We start from the raw sequence: 22276 nt of genomic DNA on the forward strand, positions 1-22276 counted from the left end.
GTATTTTAGCTCCATCACTACTGGTGTGACCTTGGGCAAATTACAAAAACTCTTAAGGTTTTCCATACATAAAATGGGAAAAATGATACTTAACTACTCAGCTCACATGTGGATGAAAGAAAATGGGTAAGTTACATCACACAGTTGATAGAGCACCGGCCCTAGAGTTGGGAGGACCTGAGCCCAAATCTGCCCTCAGACATTTACTAGCTGTGTGACCCTGGGCAAGTCACTTAACCTCGAATGTGATAACTTTGCAAACTCCAGAAAACTAGGTAAAAACAAATCAAAATTAAAGGATAGCTGAACAAAACTTTGGGCAGTTTTAGGTAATAAGTTTGCCCTACTCCGGGGCAGGGGTTCTAAGTGATCCATGGAAGAGGAAAGTTGGGGGAAGGGAGAATGTGAGAATGGAAGAACCAGTAAGTATCAAGGAACTCTATAAAAAGCCCACAATGGGGCAGGAAGGCAGCAGCAAATCCAGCCAACCAACACATTTTATTATTCTAGTTGATGCCTCCACAGGTGTTAACAGTCCACATCCAAAACCCTTAGGTATTTAGAATACCTAATGTCCAGGCACCCAGGTCCCTCCTTCTTTCCCTCCCCCCCACCCCCCAGTCAGCTTAAAGCCAGGCTTTGTGCTCATCCAACCCCAGTGCTGGTGTATGTGCTGTGAATTCCCTGTTTCCCCCCCTCCCCATCCCCCCATTTCCAAACAGGAACCTCCCCCCAGTCCAGCTAGTGCCTGTCATGGGGAGGGAGCTGGGGTAGAGCAGCCTAGCTGTACGATGAAGACAACAGGGAAACAGAGCACAGAGGGGAGCAGGATAAGAGAGGAAATTGGTAAAGTGCCTTAACTAAACAACTCCTTGGGACACTGGGGCAGAGCAGCACAGGTCCCTGAGGCTGGAAGGGAAAGGTTTAGGAACCCATTGGGGTGAAAGGGAGAATAAAGAGAGGGAAGGAGGGAGGCAAGTGACAGGCTGCAGGTAGGGCTTCCCTAGTCCTGCACATACCCACTAACCCCAATTTAGTTATTTACAAACTTAAAACCAACTTTAGGCCCAGTTGCAGGCAGGATGGAGGGTGGAATGGCCCCCCCCCCCCAGCTTCGCTGCTCCATTCCCTGTCTAATGCAGTGGGGCCAGGAAGAACGGTTATACCCTCAGCTAACCAGCCAACCCTGTGGCCTCCCTCCCCCCTGGCCCCCACCCCCCACCCCCCAGCTGGCTCAGGGTTCCACAGCAGCCCCAGCCTTTTGGTCTGGCAGTGCAGGAAGTGGAGCATCAGGAATGGGGGGTGGAGCATCAGGGGGTTCTGGGGGTGTGCCTGGCCCCAATCCTAGCTCCACCTCCAGCTGCTCCAACTCCCTTTGATCCAGTAACTCAAAGTCCTCAGAGGTCAGTGTCTCCTCCTCCTCCTCAGGGGCAAGGGCAGGTAGGGGACAGTCCTGGGGAACAGGCAGGAGGACTGCGGGGGAGGGGACTTTGCTGCTTTCAGCGTGGCAAAGGGGGGTTGACAGGGTGCTGGGCACAGTGTTGAGGGAATCACTCACTAGCTCAGGGCTAAGTGACTCCTTTGGTCCCCCGAGGGGAGCCCTGATCCCAGCCCTGGGGGACCCTGCCCCATTGAAGTGCGTGTTCACAAAGTGCAGTGGGGAAGTGAGTTGAAGCAAGGTCCCCTTGGCTGCCACCTCCTCTTCCTCCTCAGAGTCCAGTGCCTGTTTTGAAAGGGCATGTTCGTGGTCCAGCAGCTCCTCAGAAGGGGCCAATTCTGTTTCTTCCCCTTCTCCAAGATCCCTGCTCAATGCCTCCTCTGGCTCACTTGGCAAGCTCTGCTGGTCCAGATCTGCAGGGATGGGAAGCAGGGTCAGCCCTGTGTTTCTGATGACCAGACTAACCAGACACTGAGAAAACTGCGGTCAGTTCTCCAACCTGAATTCAGGTAGGGCCTGGCTAGGGCTTAGAGACTAGGTCTTCCAGGGCTCTGGGGGCCTTAGAGAGATCTTGTGTGGGGAATCAAGGATAGAGCCTGAGAACTCAGCCAAGATCCTATGATAGGGCATAGGATGCAGGGCATGGACAGGAGCCTATGCTGGGTAGAGAAGAAGATCTCCCCATACCCTCAGAGACATCTGTCAGTTGTGGAGTAGTGGCCCGGGATACAGAGAAGCCACCACTCTCCAAAATAGAGGCTTCTTCATCTGACAGTTCTGAGTCTGTAATAGCCAAGGCAAGTGCCGTTTTCTTCACATCTACCTGTACCAGAGAAATAAATAATAATAACTGACATTTATGTAGTACTTTAAGCTTTAAAAACAGTCTTAAATACGTTAGCTCATTTGAATGTAAGCAATAGAGGAGAAGTCATTTAGTTTTATCAGGAAGCCCCTTCCATCCCCCAACATGACAATATTTGCCAACAACAGCTCCCAGGGCACAGAAATTCTACCTGAGAGCACAACTCCCTCAGAAAGATTCCCCTCAGCCTTCCATTCTTTTACCAAGATCTCACCACTGGGGAGAAGCCTGCGAGCTCTGCCTCACTCTCGCTCTCTGTCTCGGCCATTGGCTCATCACCTCCGGGGGGCATGCTCCTCATCTGCCGCTCTGAGAGAGAAGGCAGAGTAGGCTAGAGGTTGACAAACTGGGGAAAACAGTAGAGGCAACCGTGGACCACAGACAGAGGGATGCCCATAACCCAAGGTCTTCCATCCCAGCCTCCCTGGTTCTTCCCAAGCTCAGGGCCTTACTCTTCTTGTCGTGTTTGTGATGGAGGGCCTCGGCTTCAGCTTTCATGCTGTAGTCCAGCTGCATAGCAGGGGCTCCAGTCTGGTGTACATCCTCTGGATCAGCTCATGATAAACCACCAGGGGCCACAGCAGGATACTCAGCACTGTGAGTCAGAAAGCCTACTCAGTTCTCCCTGCCCCACTCCCCTCCTCAGTCAGATGGCCTCCTGACAGATGCTGATTCCAGTTCCTCTGGACTAAATGCTCCCCTTTTTAGCCTATTCCTCCACTGAAACTAACATTATAGCTTCTTCACAGACCTACACAAATAATTAGTTGGGAAAAACTGGAGAAGGAAGGGAAGTATTTATATGACCCCCTGCTACGTGTCAGGCATTGTACTCAACACTCTACAACCATCTCCTTTGATTCTCACAACAACCCTCAGAAGTAGGTGCTGTTATTATCCCTATTTTACAGTTGAGGAAATTAAGGCAAATAGAGAGTAAGTGACTTGCCCAGGGTCACACAGGTAGTAAGTATTTGAAGTCATATTTGAACTCAGATCCTCCTGACTCCAAGGCCATTGTCCTGTCTACTGGGTCACCTAGCTGCAAGGGAGGCAGTGTCTTCCCTGGCTAGGTGCAGAGAAAGAAGACCAAAAAATGGGAGCTCAGGGAAGGGTAGGGGGCTACACTCTACTCACAGACAATGTAGGAAATCATAATCCCTGGAACATAGTGTCCCAGCATGGCCAGCACTGCACAACCAGAGCAGACTCGAGCGCAGAACTGTAGAGAAGAGCATGGGTCTGAGAAGAGGGGGCAGGGCTATCATAAGGCTCTCAGCTGGCTAAGAGGAACATAGTTCTTCCACCTCATTCTATAACTTATGTATCAGTGAAACCAATATATAGGATATTATGAACCCAAAGAAGTTTGTCATTGGCATCGGTAAAATTGGGTCACCTTTATAGTTACAACTATTTTGCCTTAACTACTAGTAGCCCAGGATACTAGTGATCAACATCTAGAGAAGATACTCAGAGAAGCTTGTTATCTAGGGTATTCAAGGCTCCCATAAAGGTCTGGCAATGATAAATACGGTGTCAAAGGGCAGCCAAAATTCTATGCAGGACCCTCAAGACAGGAGGTAGACCCCATTCCTTCCTCCTGGTGCAGAACAAAGCATAGATGTGTGGGCTGGGAGGTATACCTGGGCTGGGTTCTGTCTCTTGTACTGCAGCAGCTCCTGAAGATGAATCTGGAAGGTGAGCCAGCTCTCAGCCAGGTATCGGCACAATTCAGGCACACTCAGCAGGTGAGGCCGGGCGCTTGGCCCGGCACCCTCACTGGGGAGACATGACATGATATCTGGAAGTCTCAGGCATCAGCTGTCTAGGCACTCTAGTCCTCTCTAAGCCTCTCTAAGACAGATGTTCTTAACCTAGGGTCTGTGAACTTTTTAAAAAAACACTTTTATTATTGTAAAGTTTCCATTATAATCTACTGTATTAATCTTGTGTCTTTAAAGACTTTGTTCTAAAAAGAAGCCCACAGGTTTCACCAGATTGCCAAATGGATCCATGAAGCAAAAAAGATCGAATACCCCCTGTTTTAAGGATTCCAGTAAAGTATTCTGTCTAAAATAACAGACAACTCCATTTCCCTTACTCTAATGCCCTGGTATCATGGCATAAAGCCTATAGTACCCAATTCTCCGCTTCAAGGAGTCTCAAAAATTTCCACTTGCACCTATGACCAAGGAAACTTTGTGGCTAAATACCAATACATTGACTTTGATGCGGCAGGTACCTAGGCCAGGAAGCCCCAACACATACTACATCTTCAACAAGCACCTGTCCCCTCCCCAGGCTGTGCACCCTAAAAAGAAGTTTGGGGTTTTTCCCAGCTGGATGCAGAAGTGAGTTAAGTGGTAACTTGTACTTACCTGTCAGAGTGAGTCTCTTCTGGGGATGAAGCTATGAACAGAGTGGGGGGGGGCAGAGGTCACTGAGCAGGTAGATGGAATATATGCCCCCCCCTTTCATGATTTGGGGTGGCAAGCTAGGTCAGGGCTAAAGCTACTCGGGGGAAGGGAAGGTGGGTTTTCAGAAATCTGGCCACACGTACATCCCACCCCTCACCTGGGGCTCACCTGAAAAGTCAGCCAAAAAGTGGGGCTGCCAGAGATCTAGCAGCAAGTAGCCCAAAAGGGAGATGCTGAGCAGGAAGAAGGGCCGAAGGGATGAAGAGGACAGCAACCTGGGAGAAGAGACGGCAGCTCACCTCGTGGCGCGGGGAGGGTCGAGTGGCTGCCCCGGCGGCTCTCCCCTAGCCCCCTCTCCCCTCCCGCACGGTACCGGATTGTAGGGGGGGCCCCGCCCCCGCCCCCGGCCCCGCCCCTCCGCTCCCGGCGGCGGCGGCGGCGGCCGTGGCCGTTACCAGAAGAGGCCGTTGATCGCGGCGGCCGAGACGAGGCTGTGCAGCGGCCTCTCCCACACCAGCAGCCGCTGCGCCGCCGCCAGCACCGCCTCCCAGCCCCGGAGCCGCAGCCACAGCGCCGTGGCCAGCCGCCCCACCGCCTCGGCCGCCGCCTTCTCCTCCGCCTCGGCCGTCGCCTCGCCCATAGCCAGACTGAGACCCAGTCCCACGCCCAGCCCCAGACCCGATCCCGAGCCCGGGCCCAGGCCCCCGCCGCCGCCGCTCGCCATGGCCCAGCAGCAGCTGCCGCCCGGAGCGAGCCCGAGCTGCGCTGCCGCCGCCGGGGGCGCGTCAGGCGGAAGGGGGCGCACGCCGCAGAGACCGCCCTGGGGGCCGAGGGCACCACGTGATGGGGGCGGCAGCCGAGCGCGAGCTCTGCACGTGACCGGGGACCAACGGCCCCGGGGGCGGAGCCGTACTCCAGGCGCGTGCGCGGCCGGAGACCCGCCTCCCGGATGTAAATCCTGAAGAGGCCAGGAGTAGATCATCGGGACCTCGGGGGTCTGACTCGGACTTCACTCTAGGCTGGCCCCTGGGAGACTCCCGCTACAGGAGATGTTCCCGGCCTTGCTTTTCTGGGGGGCGGTATCGGGATTGGGGAGAGGGGCGCTTCAACACTGCCAGGACTGCGGGTTACCTCCCAGGTGAGCTAGGCGAGGGTGTCAGGGACCAGCGGCCACGGGTTCTGGGGAGTTACAGCCGTAGAACCCCCGTGATACCCAGTTCCCTGGGGCCCCAAGCGCCGTTGGGGTGCGCCAGGCAAAGGGCCTGGTCCAAGTCGGGCTTGCATCTTGCGCGGTCAGCTCCGCCCAGTCAATTGCGTATTAAGGGCCCAACCTCTTTCTCCTCCCCCGGGGTGAAAAACAAACCACTGGGAGTGACCCACTTAGGTGCCTCGGGCGGGCGGATGTAGACTACGCCCTGATCTGTGCCTTTCCCGCGTGTTGTGAAACTACCGAGTGTCCGACGTTAACCCGAACACCTTGTGACGATGTTGCCGAGACTCATAAACAGCTTCTCTAAACACAGCCTATGCTCCCTAAACACCAGTACGCCTATTTTGTTTTGTGCTCACGCCCAAACTTTTGTTGCCACAATTAGCCTTTATCTGCCAGCAAGCATAAAGTGCATACGACTAAATTTATCAAGCATTTATTAAGTGCATACTGTGTGTCAACGTGCTAAGCACCAGCTGGGATAAAATGACGAAAACAGTCCCTGCCCTCGAAGAACTTACATTCTAATGGAGAAAACGTGTACACCAAGAGGTAGCTGCTACGTAAAGCAGGTGGAAGGTGGCCTTAGCGGAGGGACCCGAGGAAGGAAGGCCCACCCCCCAGGGACGTTTGAATTGAGAGTGGACGGCAGCTAGCCAGGGATTCTAAGAGACGTAGGTGAAGCGGGGAGCAGCCCCCGTTTTTCTCTTGGGACACAGGAAGAGCACCCAAACTCTTGGGGACGCGTAGCCCTTCTATGTAAGGGTAGCCACGCGCTAGCTGACTTCTCGCCTGCCCCCCCAACGCGTCCTTTCACCCGAGAAAGCCTAAGCCTGGGGAGCGCCTCTCCCTCTGCTCCGCCCCACCCCCAGCAGGAAGGCCGGGGATTGGGGGGAGACCGGCCGAGGCCCCGCCTACCCCGGACGGAACCGGAAGCGCGGGCCGCGGAAGCTGCTGGAGAGCCGGCACCGCCCCGCTGTCGCTGTCTGACGGGGCACAGAGGAGGGCACCCGGGGCCACCTTCTCCTACCTCCCTCTCCCCGAGGCGGCGGCGGCGGCGGGATGGACCTGTCCGGGCTCCTGCTGGACGAAGAGGGCGCATTCTCGCTCGCGGGTTTCCAGGAGTTCACGGTGGGTCCCGCGGATCCCGCAGCCCCACCAGGCCCGCCCCGGGGCGCGCCTGGCCCCGCTCCTTGGCTTCCGAGTGCTCTGCCCTCGCTTTTGAGGACCCGAAGAAGCCAGGGACTCCCGTGACGGCTGTTTCCACCGCCAGGGGGTCTCTGCCAGGCGGGGTCGGTGTACGTGAGGCCGAGGCGTTGTAGGCCCGCGGCAGAGAGGTTCGGGGAATGTTAGCTGGGCCCCCGAACCTCTCCTCGCATCTGGGGTGTCCGAGGCAACCTGGTGCCGTGGGAGGAGGGAGCCCTGGTGCTGGAGTGAGGGTCTGAATTCGAATCCTACCGGAATGACCTTGGGCTAGCACCTTAACCTCCCTGTTCCTCAGTTAACACCTCTAAAGTAAAATGAGAGGGCCGGACTGTGATTTGGACTTCCCTTTTAGTTCCAAGTCAGTGAATCTTGTTCCCTCTATGCCAGAGTGCAGGAGGCCAGGGCAGATGGTTCCTCTGTAAGGGAGAGGCAGCATGACAAATGGATACTGGTTTTTACTGAGGATGAGCTGGGTTCAGATCCTGCCATAGATATCTTACCAGTTGTGTGAGCCTGAACAAATCAAAACTTCTGTAAGCCTCACTTTGTTCATCTGACCTAACGTGGATAGGAATGCTTCCATTCTCTAGGTTTATGAGAGTCAAATGAAGTAACCTACAGAAGCAAACCTTTGTATTCCTTAAAATGCTGCACAGACATCATTTGTCATTACTGTTAAGAGTCAAAGGTGCTTAATCTGGCTAGAGATGGAGGTATGCATTGTCTTTTGACCAGAGTAATTTTCCTTTTTCCACATTTTTCCTGTTTCAGTTTCTCCCTGGACATCAGAAACTGAGTGAGCGAGTCAGGAAGCGACTTTACTATGGCTGGGACCCAGACTGTGGCCTAGAAGAGCTATCCAGTCCTGTTGCAGGTGATACTGTGTGTGTAGTGATGGATGAGAGACAACTGGATAGTAAGAGATTAATAAATGTTTAACAGATGACTTGACATCTATGACGGTATTTTGTCTACATGTTATACAAGTTTGGGTATATGTCTTTGTGTGATACATTATTAAGTGGGACCTTAAACTTTAGTGCAAATTAGATTGTGAAGAGTTGACCCCCTTCCTTTGCCCCTCTCCCCCCCCCTCAGTTTAGGAGCTGATTTTCACTGTTTTGACAGCCATGTATAAGAATTTGTTTTCCTTAGTGTTCTTAGTACTATACTTACCTGTGTGCATGCTGTCTTTTGAGAATGTAATCTTGATGAATATCCTGATGCCTAGTACAAAGGAGTTGATTAATCTTTAAAATCAAATGGGTAAAAACCGTTTTCACATTGTTATGAAGCATGTATGACATAGGCCTTCTTGTCAATACACAGGTTTCTGTATGATGAGGTTTAATTTTTCAGGGTGTGGTTGACTCTTATTCTTCATTCCTTCTCATTATCAATTGGGCAGTGAAAACTACCCATCTACTTAAAGCTAAAATTTAAACCTAGGAAAGATATGGTGTGCAGTATAAGGGAAAAGAGTTCTTTATTTCACTGTGGGTTAAGATTCTCTTTTGATTTGGTTTCTCATGTCTTTTTGTGGTTCTGTCCTTAAGGCCACTGACAGATTTAGCAATTTGTCCCTGTGTGTTTTGCTGTGTGAGAATGAAATGAAAGAGGGGTTGGTAGAGAGGAGTGGTTTCTTACTCTGGTCTTTATTCTCTGTAGACATTGCTGTGGAGTTGCTCCAGAAGGCAGCCCCCAGTCCTATTCGCCGGCTCCAGAAGAAATATGTATCTCATGTGTCCCGGTAAGTCCAGAATTAAATGCAATGTATTTGGTGGGGTGGGAGCTGACAGGGATAAGACAGGCTCTAAGGAGGGTGGTAGATAGGTCTTAGGCGAAGAATGGGAGGCTGGAATAAAGTGAACAGAAGAAGCGGCTATGGATATAGTCCTAAGGACTAATGCTTATTCCTTTCCTAACCCCTAGGGAGGCATGTATCTCTCCATGTGCCATGATGTTGGCCTTAGTTTACATTGAACGACTTCGGCACAGAAATCCTGACTATTTACAACATGTGTCATCTTCTGACCTATTCCTCATCTCTATGGTGAGCCCCCAGCTTCTTCAGTACTATTTCTTTCTTGAGCCTTTGTCCCAGGTCTCTTTGTCTTTTTTGTCTGTGGATAAGGGTGTCTGATGGGGTACTCTAGTGACAGTATTTCTGATGCTCTTGCAGATGGTAGCCAGTAAGTACCTGTATGATGAAGGGGAAGAAGAGGAGGTCTTCAATGATGAATGGGGGGCTGCAGGGGGTGTGGCTGTACCTACCCTCAATGCACTGGAGAGAAGCTTCCTGAGCGCCATGGTGAGAGTCTGTTTTTTGCCCTGGCTTATTTCCACTTGTACCCTGATAAATATTGAGCAGTTCAGCCACTCCAACCCTGACTACTTATAGTTTCCACTAACTATAGGTAGTTTTATAGTGGAAACTTTCTTATGTTCTCTGTCCGTTCTTGTTTTACCATCCCTTGTTTGTTTTATTTTCCCCAATTACATGTAAGATCAGTTTTTAACATTTAAAAAAAGTTTTGTGTTCCAAATTTTTTTTTTTGGGTGAGCAGTCAGGGTTAAGTGACTTGCCCAGAGTCACACAGCTAGTAAGTGTCAAGTGTTTGAGGCCAGATTTGAACTCAGGTCCTCTGGACTCCAAGGCCAGAGATCTATCCACTGCACCACCTAGCTGATTGTGTTCCAAATTTTATCCCTCCCTACGACAGTAAGCAATCTGATATAGGTTATACAAGTACAGTCATGTAAAACATTTCCATATTAGTCATTTTGTGGAGGAAAACTCAAAACAAAAAGGAAAGAAAAAAATAATAATATGCTTTGGTCTGTATTCACACAACATTATCTGTGTCTTTGGAGGCAGATAGCATTTTACATCATGAGTGAGTCCTTTGGAATTGTCTTGGATTATTGGATTGCTGAGAATAGCCAAGTCATTTACGGTTGTTCATTGTATAATATTACTGTGTACAGTGTTCCCATGCTTCTGGGCACATCACTTTGTATTGGTTTGCGTAAGTCTTAACAGGTTTTTCTGAAATCATTTTGCTTGTCATGTCTTTTAGCACAATAATATCTCATTACTGTCTTATACCACAACTTGTTCAGCCATTCACCAAATGATGGGCATCTCCTTAATTTTCAATCTTTAGTCATCACAAAAAGAGCTGCTATAAATATTTTTGTATAAATAATTTGGTGCTTTTCCTTTTTTTTTTTAATCTCTTTGGGTTACAGGCCTAAGTAGTAGTATTGCTGGATCAAAGGTTATGCCAAGTTTTATAGTCCTTTGGGCATAGTTCCAAATTGCTTTCCAGAATGGTTTCACAATTTCACCAACAGTACATTACTGTCTCAATTTTCCCATATCCCCTCCAAAGTTTGTCATTTTCCTTTTTTATCATGTTAGTCAATCTGATAGGTGTGAGGTGGTACCTCAGAGTTATTTTCATTTCCATTTCTTTAATCAATAGTGATTTAGAACATTTTTTCATATGACTATAGAGAGCTTTGATTTCTTTGTCTGAAAACTGCTCATGCCTTTTAACCATTTTATCAGTTGAGGAATGATCCTTATTGTATTCTATCAGCGTATTCTTATAAATTTGACTTAGTTGTGTATATTTGAGAAATAAGGTCTTTATTGGAGATACTTGCTGTAAAAGTTTTTTTCCCCCAGATTTCAGCTTTCCTTCTAATTTTGGTTGCATTAGTTTTGTTTGTGCAAAAACTTTTAAATTTTATACAGTCAAAATGATCCATTTTACATTTTCTAATGTTCTCTATATTCTGTTTGGTCCTAAATTCTTCCCTTCTCCATATATCTGACAGGTGAACTATTCCATTCACTCCTACTTTGCTTATGGTGTCACATTTTATGTCTAAATCATGTACCCATTTTGACCTTATCTAGGTATACAGTATAAGATGTTGGTCTTTACCTAATTTCTGCCATATTGTTTTCCAGCTATCTCAGCAGTTTTTGTCAGATGAGTTTTTATCCCAAAAAGTTGGATTTTGGGTATATCCAATGCTAAATTACTGTGGTCATTTACTACAATATATTATGTATCTGCTCTATTCTGCTGATCCACCATTCTATTCTTAGCTAGTACCACATTGTTTCTATGATTATCGCTTTATAATACTGTTTGAGATCTGCTACAGCAAGGCCCCCTTCCATCACATTTTTTTTCATTGATTTCTTTGGTATTCTTGACCTTTTGTTCTTCCAGATGAATTTTGTTATTATTTTTCCTAGCTCTATAAAATAATTCTTCGGTAATTTGATTGGTATGGCAATGAATAAACAGATTAATTTAGGTGGAATTGTCTTTTTATTATATTGGCTCAGCCTACACATGAGCTTATTAATATTTTTCCAGTTGTTTAGATTTAACGTTGTTTGTGTGAAAAGTATTTTGTAATTCACATGGTTCCTGTGTTTGTCTTGGCAGGTGGACTCCCAAGTATTTTATATTGTCTACAGTTATTTTAAATGGAATTTCTCTTTCTATGTTTTGCTCCTGGACTTTGTTGGTGATATATAGAAATGCTGATGATCTGTGTGGGTTTATTTTATATACTGCAACTTTGCTAAAATTGTTAATTATCTCAACTAGTATTTTAGTTGATTCTCTAGGATCCTCTTCCCTGTTTATTTTTGTTTACCTTTTCTCATGTTCTTTATTTTTCATAAAAGGATTAGCTCTGTCATCATAATGCTTAATGCCAAAAGCCTTTGGTGAATTGGAATATTAGTTTTAAGGAAAATTTCTGTCCCATGCTCTGTTCTCTCCATCTGTCCTGATTCATAAGTCCTTTCTCTTTTTAAACTCTAGGACTGGAGCCTCTACACTGATCCAAGGGAGATCTTTGAGGTGCTGAGTTGGCTGGAGGGCTGGTAGGTCCTGGAACACTGGGGAGGAAGGACTGATGTGGGGAGAGGGAGGAGGGTGAAGTATGTAGGAGTAAAAGCCGCTGAGGGGTGACTGGATTGTGAAACTAACTCAGTAAAGCACATGGTGGTTGTAGGTAGAATGTCACGTCTCTGGTGCCTTATGGTTCTTACATCTTTTTCCCTGTCTCAGGAATGAGAGGACGGGCTTTCATGGCAGATTTATTTTAACTGTTCAGTGGTTACTGAAAAATGTTGGACTTAATTTTTAAAACTGTGTTTTAAGTAGCTGCAGGAGCTATAGATTTGATAGGTCCCACGGACACCTGTGTAGAATGTTGCCTTTAGCACAGTGGGAGGTGTTGGTTGGGGCAAAAAATTCCATCTTGCCTGGACCTTTCAAGACACATTTCATCTTATGCCAGTGTCGCTGAGCAGCAGGGTCGACGCCGTGGCTGGTATACCTACACAGACTTGTGTGTGCTGTTGGAGCAACGAACTTGGCAATTGGCTTTGGGCTCACTGTGCCAACGTCTGGCCAAGGTGAATGTGATCAGAGGAATGGAAGTTAGGTTGAAGGATAGTGGAGTGAAGGAGGTGTGAGTAGGGGAATGGCTCATGGGTGGAACTAAATGAATTTTGGGGTAGGGTAGGTGTAGTAAGAGCTAGAAGAACCATCAAAATAAATTGATAGGACTTTGGGGGCTCGGCAGAGATTGGGTTGGAGGGATACAGCTTTAGAAGAGTGTAGAACTCTCTATTTTTGAAGAAACGGGTGGATATTGACAAGGGAACAGACCAGTATATATATGCAAAAGTTTTTGGGCTCTGACATTTATTTTTCTCTCTCCCACAGCTGGCTTGCCTGCTAGCCTTGGCTTATGTGAGCAGTGTAGCTGTGACTGTGGCCTCTGTGACTGTCCTGTACCAGATCTTGGGGCTGCATGGCACTCCTCCACCAGGGCCCCCTGATGTTGGTTGTCTTACTCCCAAGTGCCCACTGGGGCCTTGTTCTCTATCTTCAGCTTCTGTTCCACAGTTCCTACCCCTTTCTGCTAACACCTCCCAAAATCTAGTGGGGAACATGGGACTGCATTCACTGTGGGGGAGTCTTCTGGCTACATTGAGTCCTTCTCCATTGCCTCCAGCACCTTTACCAGGCACCCCAACTTCTCAGCCCTGCCCCCTTTGTCGGCAGCTCCAGATAGACTCCCCAAACCACTATGCCTGTCAGCGTACCAACTATACAACCACAGTGAGGCCTCTCAGTCCCTGGTATCCCCCACCTGGCCAAGCCCCACCCTGGCCCTGGAGCCCTGTAGCTCCCGTCCTCCCCCAGCCACAGCAGTGCTCCTTGTTTGGTGCTATGGAGCTGGCCCGCCTCAAATCCTTTATCTTTCCAGGATAGAGAGAGACTCTGAAAATGTGTTGAGGGGGAGTTAGGTTGCCCTGGGGGACTTACAGGACAAAGTTTTATCTATTGGGAAAGAGGAATTTAAAAACTTGTGACTTAGATTCTCTCTTCCTTTCTGGATCCTTTGTTCTCTTTCCTCTAAGGGGAAAGGTAAATGGGGTTGTTGTGGCAGTGGGGTGAAGAGTATGTTGTCTGTCTTTGTGGCTTTTGCCTATGACTTCATGGCTAGGTGCCACAGAATTGGCTTTGTGATGTCACTTGGGAAGGCTTCATCCTGGTGACCTGTGTGATGTCACATGTAGAAGGCCAGGGGGAAGACTCATCCACTTTTCTGAGGCTTTCTAGAGTTGATAATGACTTTTGCTCTTGTTTCTTAGGATGAGTGGGGCAAGGATGAGAGTAGAGGGACAGATTGAAGCTGGTCTATGTGAAGTCCCTAGGGCTTGAGTACTAGGGGATGATAGGACCAGGGAGTTGGAGGGTGCTTGGGAATAACATCGAGGGAGGTGGTGGAGAAAGAGCCCCTTTTGAGTTAAAACTTAAGGATAGTTAGCCTTTAGCCTCTGTCCTCCGGTGCCCCCTGCCCATATACTTTGTTCTTCAGTGGTACGGCTCCCCTGGGTCTCTCCTCAGGTCTCTGGCCCCTGGTTTGTACTTGGTTGGTTTTTTCCATGCTTTTATAGAAGAATTTGGAGTTTCAATAAACAGTGTAAGTTGCATGGCCTGGACTCTGCTTCCTGCGCCAGCCCCTGACCACATCCAAGGCTTTCAGACCTATAATTAACATGTCTCTTGGCCCCTTCATTTCTCAAACCTTTTCTCTGTGCATATCTTCCAAGCCTCCAGTTCTCATAGATTTTGGTCCCAATTTCGAGGCTACTCCATGATTCCTGTATCCCAGTGGCCCTTGTTCTTTTATTCACTATTCCCAGTCCCCTATCTCTCTCTTGTGCAGTTGAGGCCTGGAAGGTTGTAACCATATCCTTTGACTATTGTCTTAGTTACAGGTTTATCACTCATTCTGAATGAGCTTGACCCAGATTTCAACTCAGGAAGATGAGTCTTCCTGATTCTAGGCCCAGCACTCTGTCCAGTGAGTCACCTAGCTGCCCCATAGGGTGCTATTGTTCCTTGAGAAATGTGAAGGAGGTAATTTTAGAGAAACCTGGAAAGATTAATGTGAACTTATGCAGAGTGAAAGTACTCAGAACTAGGTTTTATACAGTAACAACATTATTAAACACAATCAACTTTGAAAGACTTAAGAACTCCAATCAACATAGTATCCTGCACAGCTACATGTGCCTGATATGACAGGCTATTTACCTCCTGACAGAGGTGAGGGGGCTAGGGTACCAATGGAGACATAGAGTGAGGTAATTAGTTTTGCTTTTCCCACACCTATGTCTTATAGTGGTTTGGAGCGTAATTAATGGCCATTTTGGAAAGCCGGAATGAGTGGGTACTTTTGGCACCAGTGATATGTATGGTATGCCACCCACACTTTGTTCCTTCTGCAGGGGCTGGGGCTTTGGCGAGTAGAAGACCAAGACATTAGGGCCTGGGGGTAGGAGGGGACTTGACAGAACAAGGTCCCCCAGTTAATAGGTGATGGAGTGTGCTACAGAGCTGGGCAAAGGTGAATGTTCCCCTGTGCTCCTGTACATTCCCTCATCCCTTTGCTTTGCTTCACTGCCACTCCTGCCCCTCCCTAAACTAGGCAGGTGACGCCACTCGATTCTAGCCCCTTCCACTGGATGCCCTAACCTGTGGACCAAAGCAGCAAGGATAGGGCTGATAGACGTGGGGTGGGGGCAGCATGAACAAACCAATTCCCCAGCCTAGCCCACTCCCTTCTCTGGCTTCGAAGCTGGCTCCCCAAAGCCCCTCACCCCAGTCCTGGGATTCCTTCTGTGGAAGCCCTTCATGGGGCCTCAGCTGGCTCTTGGCTGTACAGGTAGGAGGAGGCATAGACGGAGATTTGTGTGTCTAACGGGACATCTGGGAGGTGGCGAGCATAAGTTCCTGGGGGAAGGGTATTTGAGAGTCCCCACTCCCATCCCCTTCTGCAGCACATTCTGGTCCAGGCCTCTCTGCTCTGCATTTGCCACCTGCTCCTGCTTCACAGTCTTCCACCAGGAGGACTCTCCTATCCTCCTGGCCAGCTCCTGGCTTCCAGTCTCTTCTCTTGTGGTTTGTCTACTGCCGTGCAAACCTGGATGGGCAGCAGGTGAGGGGGAAACAGGAAGGGCAAATTGAAGAGATCTTGTTTGGTGGGAACAGTGCCTTTAGGGAGGGAGATTCCTCTCACCCTACCCCAACCGCCCCACTAAGCCTTTCAAGCCAGTGCACTCTATCCTTTTCTGCCTGCTGTGCATACAGGCTCCCACTGGTCCAGGCCCCATCCTTTGAATTTCTCATTCCTGCTCTGGTGTTGGCCAGCCAGAAACCATACCAAGCTACCTGGGCACCTGGAAACAGTGAGCATTGGGCAAGGGCATGGGGAAATGTCACCAGAAACCTCTGCGAGTTGGAAAATTGAAGATGAGTTGCATATCCATATTTGTTACAGGGGAGTCAGGTTGGGGTGACAGAGAATAGAGAATCCAGAGGTTGGGTTAGGTACTGTTAGTTGGCACTTACAGGCAGCAACAATTGGTCTCCATCTACACAGATTTCCAAGTCCTTATATTCATTCCTTCCACCATTCTTTCCCAGATTCCCGTGCACTGAGTCCCTGTGTGGGAACAGGTTGCCCTATCCTGGGAAGTTGGGATGAGGCTCTTAGAGAGGTGGGTGTTCTCTCTTAGAGGGGTGGGAAGAGTAAAAGTGGCATATGTGGGGTAGGGGAAGGGCAGAGATGGTTTTTTTCTTGTTCTTTTTATGAAGGTTCCTGGCTCTGAGACTGTCTCAGGAGGAAAGGGCCAGGGGAGGGAAGTACTAAAGTTTCTGGGACCTGCCCCAGAGGTTGCCTTCTCAAGATTCAGGGTGCAGCCTCTATTTTCCTCCTTTATTCCCAACCCTATTTCTTTCCACCCCTATTCAGGTGTCAGGTGCTGTGCTGATGTCTGGGCTGCTCCAGGGAACACTAGGGTTGTTGGGCGGGCCTGGTCGATTGTTTCTTCATTTTGGACCCCTGGTCCTTGCTCCCAGCCTGGTTGTGGTAGGGCTTTCTGCTCACAAGGAAGTTGCACTGTTCTGTTCCACAAGTTGGGGCCTTGCATTGCTGTACGTGAGTCCCAGCAGCAGCATGGACAAATCTGAGCTGCCTTGATTCAGTAAAGATCTGGGGAAGGGCAACACAAGGAATTTGGAGTCTAAAACTTTTTGCCCAAGCTTTCCATTATTTTAACCCCCACAATTGATTCCATTCATTGCCTCACTACAACATTACTTCTCCCTTCCCTTATGCCCCCCATTCCCCTTCAACACTGCTCAGATTCCCTATAAATCCCCGATGGTGGTATCTCCTCTTTCACTTTCCCTGTGCCCTCGTTGTACCCAAATCTCATGGTACACAAACTCAAATCACCCTTTCTCCCATACCATGCCCTGTGCTTTATTGTGATGGCTTCCTTTCTTCCATGATATTAAAGAGTCTCTCTCTTTTAGGCCTATCCTACTTATAGTTGTATGTTCTCAGCATCTGGGATCCTGCCTGCTGCCCTTGTGTCCACTGCGAACTCCTGTCCTTCCAACTCACACCCACGTCCCTGTCTTCCGCCTCTTCTCGGTATGTGGAGGCCAGTGGTGATTGGAATTCCTCAGAGGTGTGTCCTCAGCCATCCTACCTGTCAGTTTCACCTATGTCTGTTCCTGCAGGGCATGGGCTGGGGTCGGGGATTCCATCCTGTCTCAGTCTTGTCTCATACAGGTGCTGCTCCCTGTGATCTGTGTTTGGATCCTCTCTGCTTTATTGGGCCTTAGTTTCATCCCACAGAAGCTGTCTGCCCCTAACATCGCCCCATGGCTGTGGCTGCCTCACCCAGGTTTGACCTCCCAGACCACTTTTACCCCCCTCTAGTCTAGTCCCCATCCAGTCACCTAGATAGACATGAATGTTTTCAGAGTTAGGATCAATCAGCACTTATTAAGTGCCAGGCACTGTGCCAAGTACTGGGGCTACAAAGAAAGGCACAAATCAGCCCTTGCCTTTAAGGAGCTTACAGTCTAATGGGGGAGACAACATGTAAAAAGAGGCTAAGGGGAGGTTCATAATGCAGTCATGAATTGGGGTGGGAAAAGATCTGAGGAGGTATGAGTTTCCGAGCTGATTTCATCTTGTAGAATGGTGAGTTTCTAGAGATGATGAAATCCCGGAAAGCAATAGTTCTACTTCTCTGAAGTCAATGTTTAATGTATTTTGTTTCTGGCTTAAGGCCTGAGTTTTCCCCCAAGCTTATAGTGTCAGTGTTTAAGACTTTGTGCTTGTGGGAGAAATAGTTTTGTCATAGAGAATAAAAGAGAGTTCTAGAAACAAGAGTCTTCACTTGCTGTGTTGGAACAAGTAGATTCCCAAGACTCTAGGCGGGGAGCAAATGGGACCAGGTTAGGCATTTCAGATTTGTTATCTTTAACATCTGAGATGCCAAATGACTCCCCAATATCTTTGCAGGTGGATGGAGTTGGCCCAAGCTGACCCTCCGGGGCCTGGCTGCAGGCACTACCATGGCACTGGCATCTTCTACCAGCTCCTTGTGCTGTTACGCATTGTGTGGTCGGCTGCTGCAGCTGAGTCCTCCCCCTTCCTATGCCTGCAGTCGAGGCCTGGGCTTTGAGGGCCTAGGCAGCCTGCTGGCTGCGCTCTTGGGGAGCCCTTTGGGTATTGCCTCCAGCTTCCCCAATGTGGGCACCACCAGCCTCACCCAGGTATCGACCTTGGAGCTGGAAGATGAACGGAGGTTTCCTGAGGAGGGCAGGGGATATAGGGAAGTGGATCTAACACTTTTGGCTGTGCAACTGAACCTCTATCCTCACTTAGGCTGGGTCTCATAGAGTGGCAAGGCTAGTCAGCCTACTGAGTATAGGGTTGGGTCTCTCTCCACGATTGGCACAGGCCCTCACCACCATCCCGCTGCCAGTTCATGGTGAGTACAAATCCTTGCTGTGAGTTTCCTTGTCTTCTTGACCCCTTTTAAAACCTTTTCTGTTCCTCATCAACATTTTCTAGTTGAGTCAGCAATACAAGAGGATAGGATTGAATTTTCATCCTTCTACTTGTCCTGAGATTTTACCACCCTTGGTACAGGGACTTGAGCAAGCTTTCTCTGTACGTGGCACACAGCTTGTCCCTATTCAGAACTTTGATGTGTACCACCTTCCCATCCTTGCCAAAGTCCAATGCCTTTTGCCCTCAGTTCTCTTGCTGTTGGGCCTCTCTTTAGCATTTCTTACTGAGAAGCCCCCATCTTGCTTAATCCTTTCTTCCCTTGGCTTCTATGACACTGCATGATCAGTTTTCCTACTACCTATCTGACAGTTCCTCCTGGATCTCTTGTTGACTCTTTTTTTAAAAAAAATATATATATATTTTGTCTGTTTTTGGCGAGGCAATTGAAGGTAAGTGACTTGCCCAGGGTCCCACAGCTAGTGAGTATCATATGTCTGAGGCCAAATTTGAACTCTGGTCCTCCTCACTCCAGGGCCGGTGCTCTATCCACTGTGCCACCTAGCTGCCCCTCTTGTTGACTCTTCATCCTCCTTCCACCCCTTAAGAGTGTTTTGTTCTTAGTTGTTCCTTCTTCATACTGTTTCCTTTGGCAGGCTCATTCAGTGTTATAGCTTTAATTATTACCTCTGTGTGGTTGACTTAAATCTATTGTCTCCAGCCCTGAGCTCTAGCCCCATATTTGCAGCTGCCTGCTGGATATATCCTCTTGGATATCTGTCAACCAGCATTTATTGTAGCTCTAGTATGTGCTGGGCACAATGGATGAAAACATCCTTGTCTTCAAAGAGCTTCTATCAAAAAAGACAACATATGCATATGTAGATATATGCAAAATAGAAACACAATGAAAGGGAGGGATTTTTTTTTGTTTTTGTTTTTTGTAGGGGAGGCAGTTAAGTGCTAAGTCAGCACTTAGCAAAGGCTTCATAGAGGAGGTAGCCCTTGAACTGGGCTTTACAGGAAAGGAGGGATTCTAAGACTTGGAGGTGAGGAGGAAATCCAAAGGTGTAGAGATGGAATTTTGTGAGGAACAGCTAGAAACCCCCCACAGTTCAAACATAACATGTCTCAAATTTAGCTCATCATTTTCTCCTTAAAACTTAGACATCCCCCCCTCATGTTATCTCGATTTCTGTTGATGGCACCATCCTCTGAGGCTGCTCCTTTCATTCCCATTGAAACCACCCTAGTTCAGGCCCTCATTACCTCTTGGGGAGGTGATTGCAAAAATTTAGTAACTGGTTTTCCTTCCTTTGTCCCCACCCCCCACCCCCCACCCCCCACCCCAATCCCCCCTTCATTTTTCACAGGATTCCCCACATAGTCTTCCTAATTCATCATTCTGGTCATAGTGATATTTTGGTCTCTCAAATATCTCTTTATTGTAGTATTCAAGGATATCCCTGCTCCATCGGGGCTTCAGCTTTCCTCTCTAGTTTCCTCTCATGCTGTTCTGCTCCAGATCTCTCATATTCCAGATAGAAAAGCATGGGATATCTCATGCCTTTATGTGCATTGTAAAAAGAGTGTTGGACCTGAGTGAGAATTTGATTTTGATCTCTGCCATTTAAATGTGTGACCTCCTGGACAAAACATTTCTTTGTTCAGAAATGTTTCATTTAATTAGCTTCCTCCTCTTTAAAATGAGGATCATCTCTTCACTGCCTACCTCACAGGGCTGTTGTAAGGAATGCTATGTAAATGTGTTTGATGGAGATACTATTTGCTCAAACAACTGTCTTCTGTGCTTGGAATGAATTCTTCTTCATCTCCAACTGTTGAAATTATTTTTCTCCTTAAGGGCCAACCTCAGGTGATCAGTTTTTCCATGAAGCCTTCCGTGACAAACCAGCTGGAAATGAAGTTTCCCTCAGCTTTCTCATCATACTTTTAGACCTTTCCTTTCCACTTTTTACGTTTTGCATTTTATTATATTTATTTGTATACATCTTTATACCCCAGTGTTAGATTGTAACCTCCTTGAGGGAAGAATGTTTTTTATCTCATCCTTGTATCCCCAGTCCCTGGCACAAAATTGAAATGGGTTCCCCACCTAGGTGCTGTGCTGGGGGTGAACCAGGCAGTCATCTTGTCTACTGGCTTTTCCTACTTCTACTTTACGGACATTGACTCAGGACGCAATGTCTTCATTGTTGGTTTTGCTGTCTTCATGGCACTGCTGCTACCCCGATGGCTTCAGGATGCTCCTGTTCTCAACACAGGTGGGATAAGTAGGAAGGGGAGGAGGAGGAGGAGGAAGAGGAGGAGCTCTCAAATAGAGATTGCTAGAGGGCTCCTAAGTCTCCAGTCCTTAGGTCTCTCCTCCAGGCTTCAGTCCAAACCAAACCAGGTCTTTCACAGGAGAGAAAGTTGGGGGTATTTGGAACCAAAAGGATCCAGTATGTCCTGGAGTGTGTTAGATATTTTGGGGTCCTGGAGCCCAGAAGCAGAAAGCATTGAGGCGAGATTCAAGTGCTGAATGGTAGGAGGTAATGGAACTGGTGAACGGAAGGAAAGGAAGGGGAGGATGCTTGCTCCAGGAGGTTGGACTTTGGTATTAACTGATCTTGGACAAATCAGTTCATCTATTCAGTTTCCTCATCTGTAAAATGAGGGGACTGGACTAGAGAACAGCTCATATTTGTAGACACTTTGCCATTTACAAAGTACTTTCTTCACAGCCACCTAAGGAAGAAGGCAGGTAGTGCAAGAATCATTCCCATTTGACAGGTGAAGAAACAGTGAGATATAGAGGTACTCAAGGTTGTACAAAGAGTAGAACATTCTGACTTGGATGCCTTCTCTAAGGCATCATGGTTTCCAGTCTTTGACATTTTGACATTCCAAGTCTCCTGATCAGGTCTGGCCCTGTGGGATTATCAGTCCAGCTTTCCCCCGTTGTGTAGGTTTGAGTCCTGTGGATGTGCTGCTTTGTTCCTTTTTGGCGGAGCCTGTGCTTCTGGCTGGCCTGTTGAGCTTCCTCCTGGAAAATACCATCCCGGGTGAGGAGAAAAGGGGCAGGACAGTGGAGGCGGGAGGGTTTTCCACAGGAAGAAGTGACTTGTTCTTGACCGATCTTTTTCCCTCGACTGGCTTTTCAGGCACTCGGCTAGAGCGAGGCCTGCCATCTCCTAAGGAGGCTCAGACCTGTGCGAAGCCCAGAAAGGATGCTTTGGGATACGAGCTGCCCGCCCCCTTCCAGACGCTGTGCTCCTTTGTCCCCCAGCCCCTGCGATGCCTCTGCTCCCCAGCCGAGGACGCTGGGGATGAGGAGCGAGGGCCTTCGGAGCCAAGAGAAACTGCTGGCCTGCTGCCCAGCGCCGAGGATCTGCGCCTCGGTCTGGCCGTGACCAGGGCTGACTGACGGAGGGCCCCTCCTCACGGGCCAGGGCTGCGCATTCCTTGTGAGAGACCCCTCCCCCCCCCCGGCTTCTCCTTCCAGCGTCTCCCAAGCCGACCCGAAGGAGGCGGCCCCGCCTCATGACGTATAAATTTCACCTAAACCGCAAGAGTTGGTTTGGAGACTCATCAATTCGGCCTAAGCAGCCCCTTACCGCCCCTCTCCTTATCTCGAGCTACCGAGGCCCCAGGATGGGGGCGGGGTTACAGGGAGAGGCGCTTAAGACCACGCCCACTCAGGT

The 22276-nt window shown here is 48.6% G+C and overlaps 4 protein-coding genes across 9 annotated transcripts in view; 3 read left to right on the top strand and 1 right to left on the bottom strand.

Annotated features, from left to right (window-relative positions):
* Positions 1 to 479: 479 nt before the first annotated feature.
* Positions 480 to 5538, bottom strand: RETREG2 (reticulophagy regulator family member 2). Its single transcript, XM_021002841.2, is given in 10 exon segments — positions 480 to 1851; positions 2126 to 2261; positions 2518 to 2612; positions 2756 to 2821; positions 2824 to 2898; positions 3441 to 3525; positions 3950 to 4085; positions 4685 to 4715; positions 4892 to 4998; positions 5179 to 5538. Coding segments are annotated over 10 exon segments (1617 nt in total). The 5' UTR covers positions 5448 to 5538; the 3' UTR covers positions 480 to 1234.
* Positions 5539 to 6858: 1320 nt separating this feature from the next.
* CNPPD1 (cyclin Pas1/PHO80 domain containing 1) lies at positions 6859 to 14184 on the top strand. Its single transcript, XM_021002847.2, has 8 exons — positions 6859 to 7064; positions 7911 to 8013; positions 8808 to 8889; positions 9072 to 9192; positions 9322 to 9450; positions 11996 to 12057; positions 12477 to 12594; positions 12908 to 14184. Exons 1-8 carry the CDS (start codon positions 6996 to 6998, stop codon positions 13457 to 13459), a joined length of 1236 nt encoding a protein of 411 aa, XP_020858506.1. The 5' UTR covers positions 6859 to 6995; the 3' UTR covers positions 13460 to 14184.
* A 103-nt stretch (positions 14185 to 14287) lies between these two features.
* Positions 14288 to 22144, top strand: SLC23A3 (solute carrier family 23 member 3). 5 transcript variants are annotated; one of them, XM_078147306.1, is made up of 12 exons: positions 14288 to 15422; positions 15538 to 15695; positions 15848 to 15945; positions 16184 to 16257; positions 16512 to 16693; positions 17078 to 17198; positions 17325 to 17454; positions 18081 to 18334; positions 18447 to 18552; positions 20693 to 20857; positions 21542 to 21637; positions 21737 to 22144. In XM_078147306.1, exons 1-12 carry the CDS (start codon positions 15285 to 15287, stop codon positions 21997 to 21999), a joined length of 1785 nt encoding a protein of 594 aa, XP_078003432.1. In that variant the 5' UTR covers positions 14288 to 15284; the 3' UTR covers positions 22000 to 22144. The 5 variants fall into 5 exon arrangements, with proteins under 5 accessions (XP_078003432.1, XP_020858504.1, XP_078003431.1 ...); XM_021002845.2 differs by having other exon boundaries at positions 17340 to 17454; XM_078147305.1 differs by having other exon boundaries at positions 15302 to 15422; positions 15538 to 15945.
* Positions 21950 to 22276, top strand: part of NHEJ1 (non-homologous end joining factor 1) — a 114296-nt gene continuing 113969 nt past the window's right edge. Inside the window, exon 1 of one of the 2 annotated variants that reach the window (XM_078147310.1) lies at positions 21950 to 22039. Coding sequence is in view for 1 of the 2 variants with exons in the window: in XM_021002848.2 (XP_020858507.1) it covers positions 22116 to 22274 (159 nt within the window). In the remaining variant the exon portion in view is untranslated. Of the gene's footprint in view, positions 22040 to 22096; positions 22275 to 22276 lie in introns of those variants that run through there. The other variant, XM_021002848.2, reaches the window with a different exon arrangement.

Source organism: Phascolarctos cinereus, unplaced genomic scaffold, assembly GCF_003287225.1.
Source record: "Phascolarctos cinereus isolate Bilbo 61053 unplaced genomic scaffold, phaCin_HiC Scaffold_7;HRSCAF=346, whole genome shotgun sequence".
NCBI lineage: Eukaryota > Metazoa > Chordata > Mammalia > Diprotodontia > Phascolarctidae > Phascolarctos > Phascolarctos cinereus.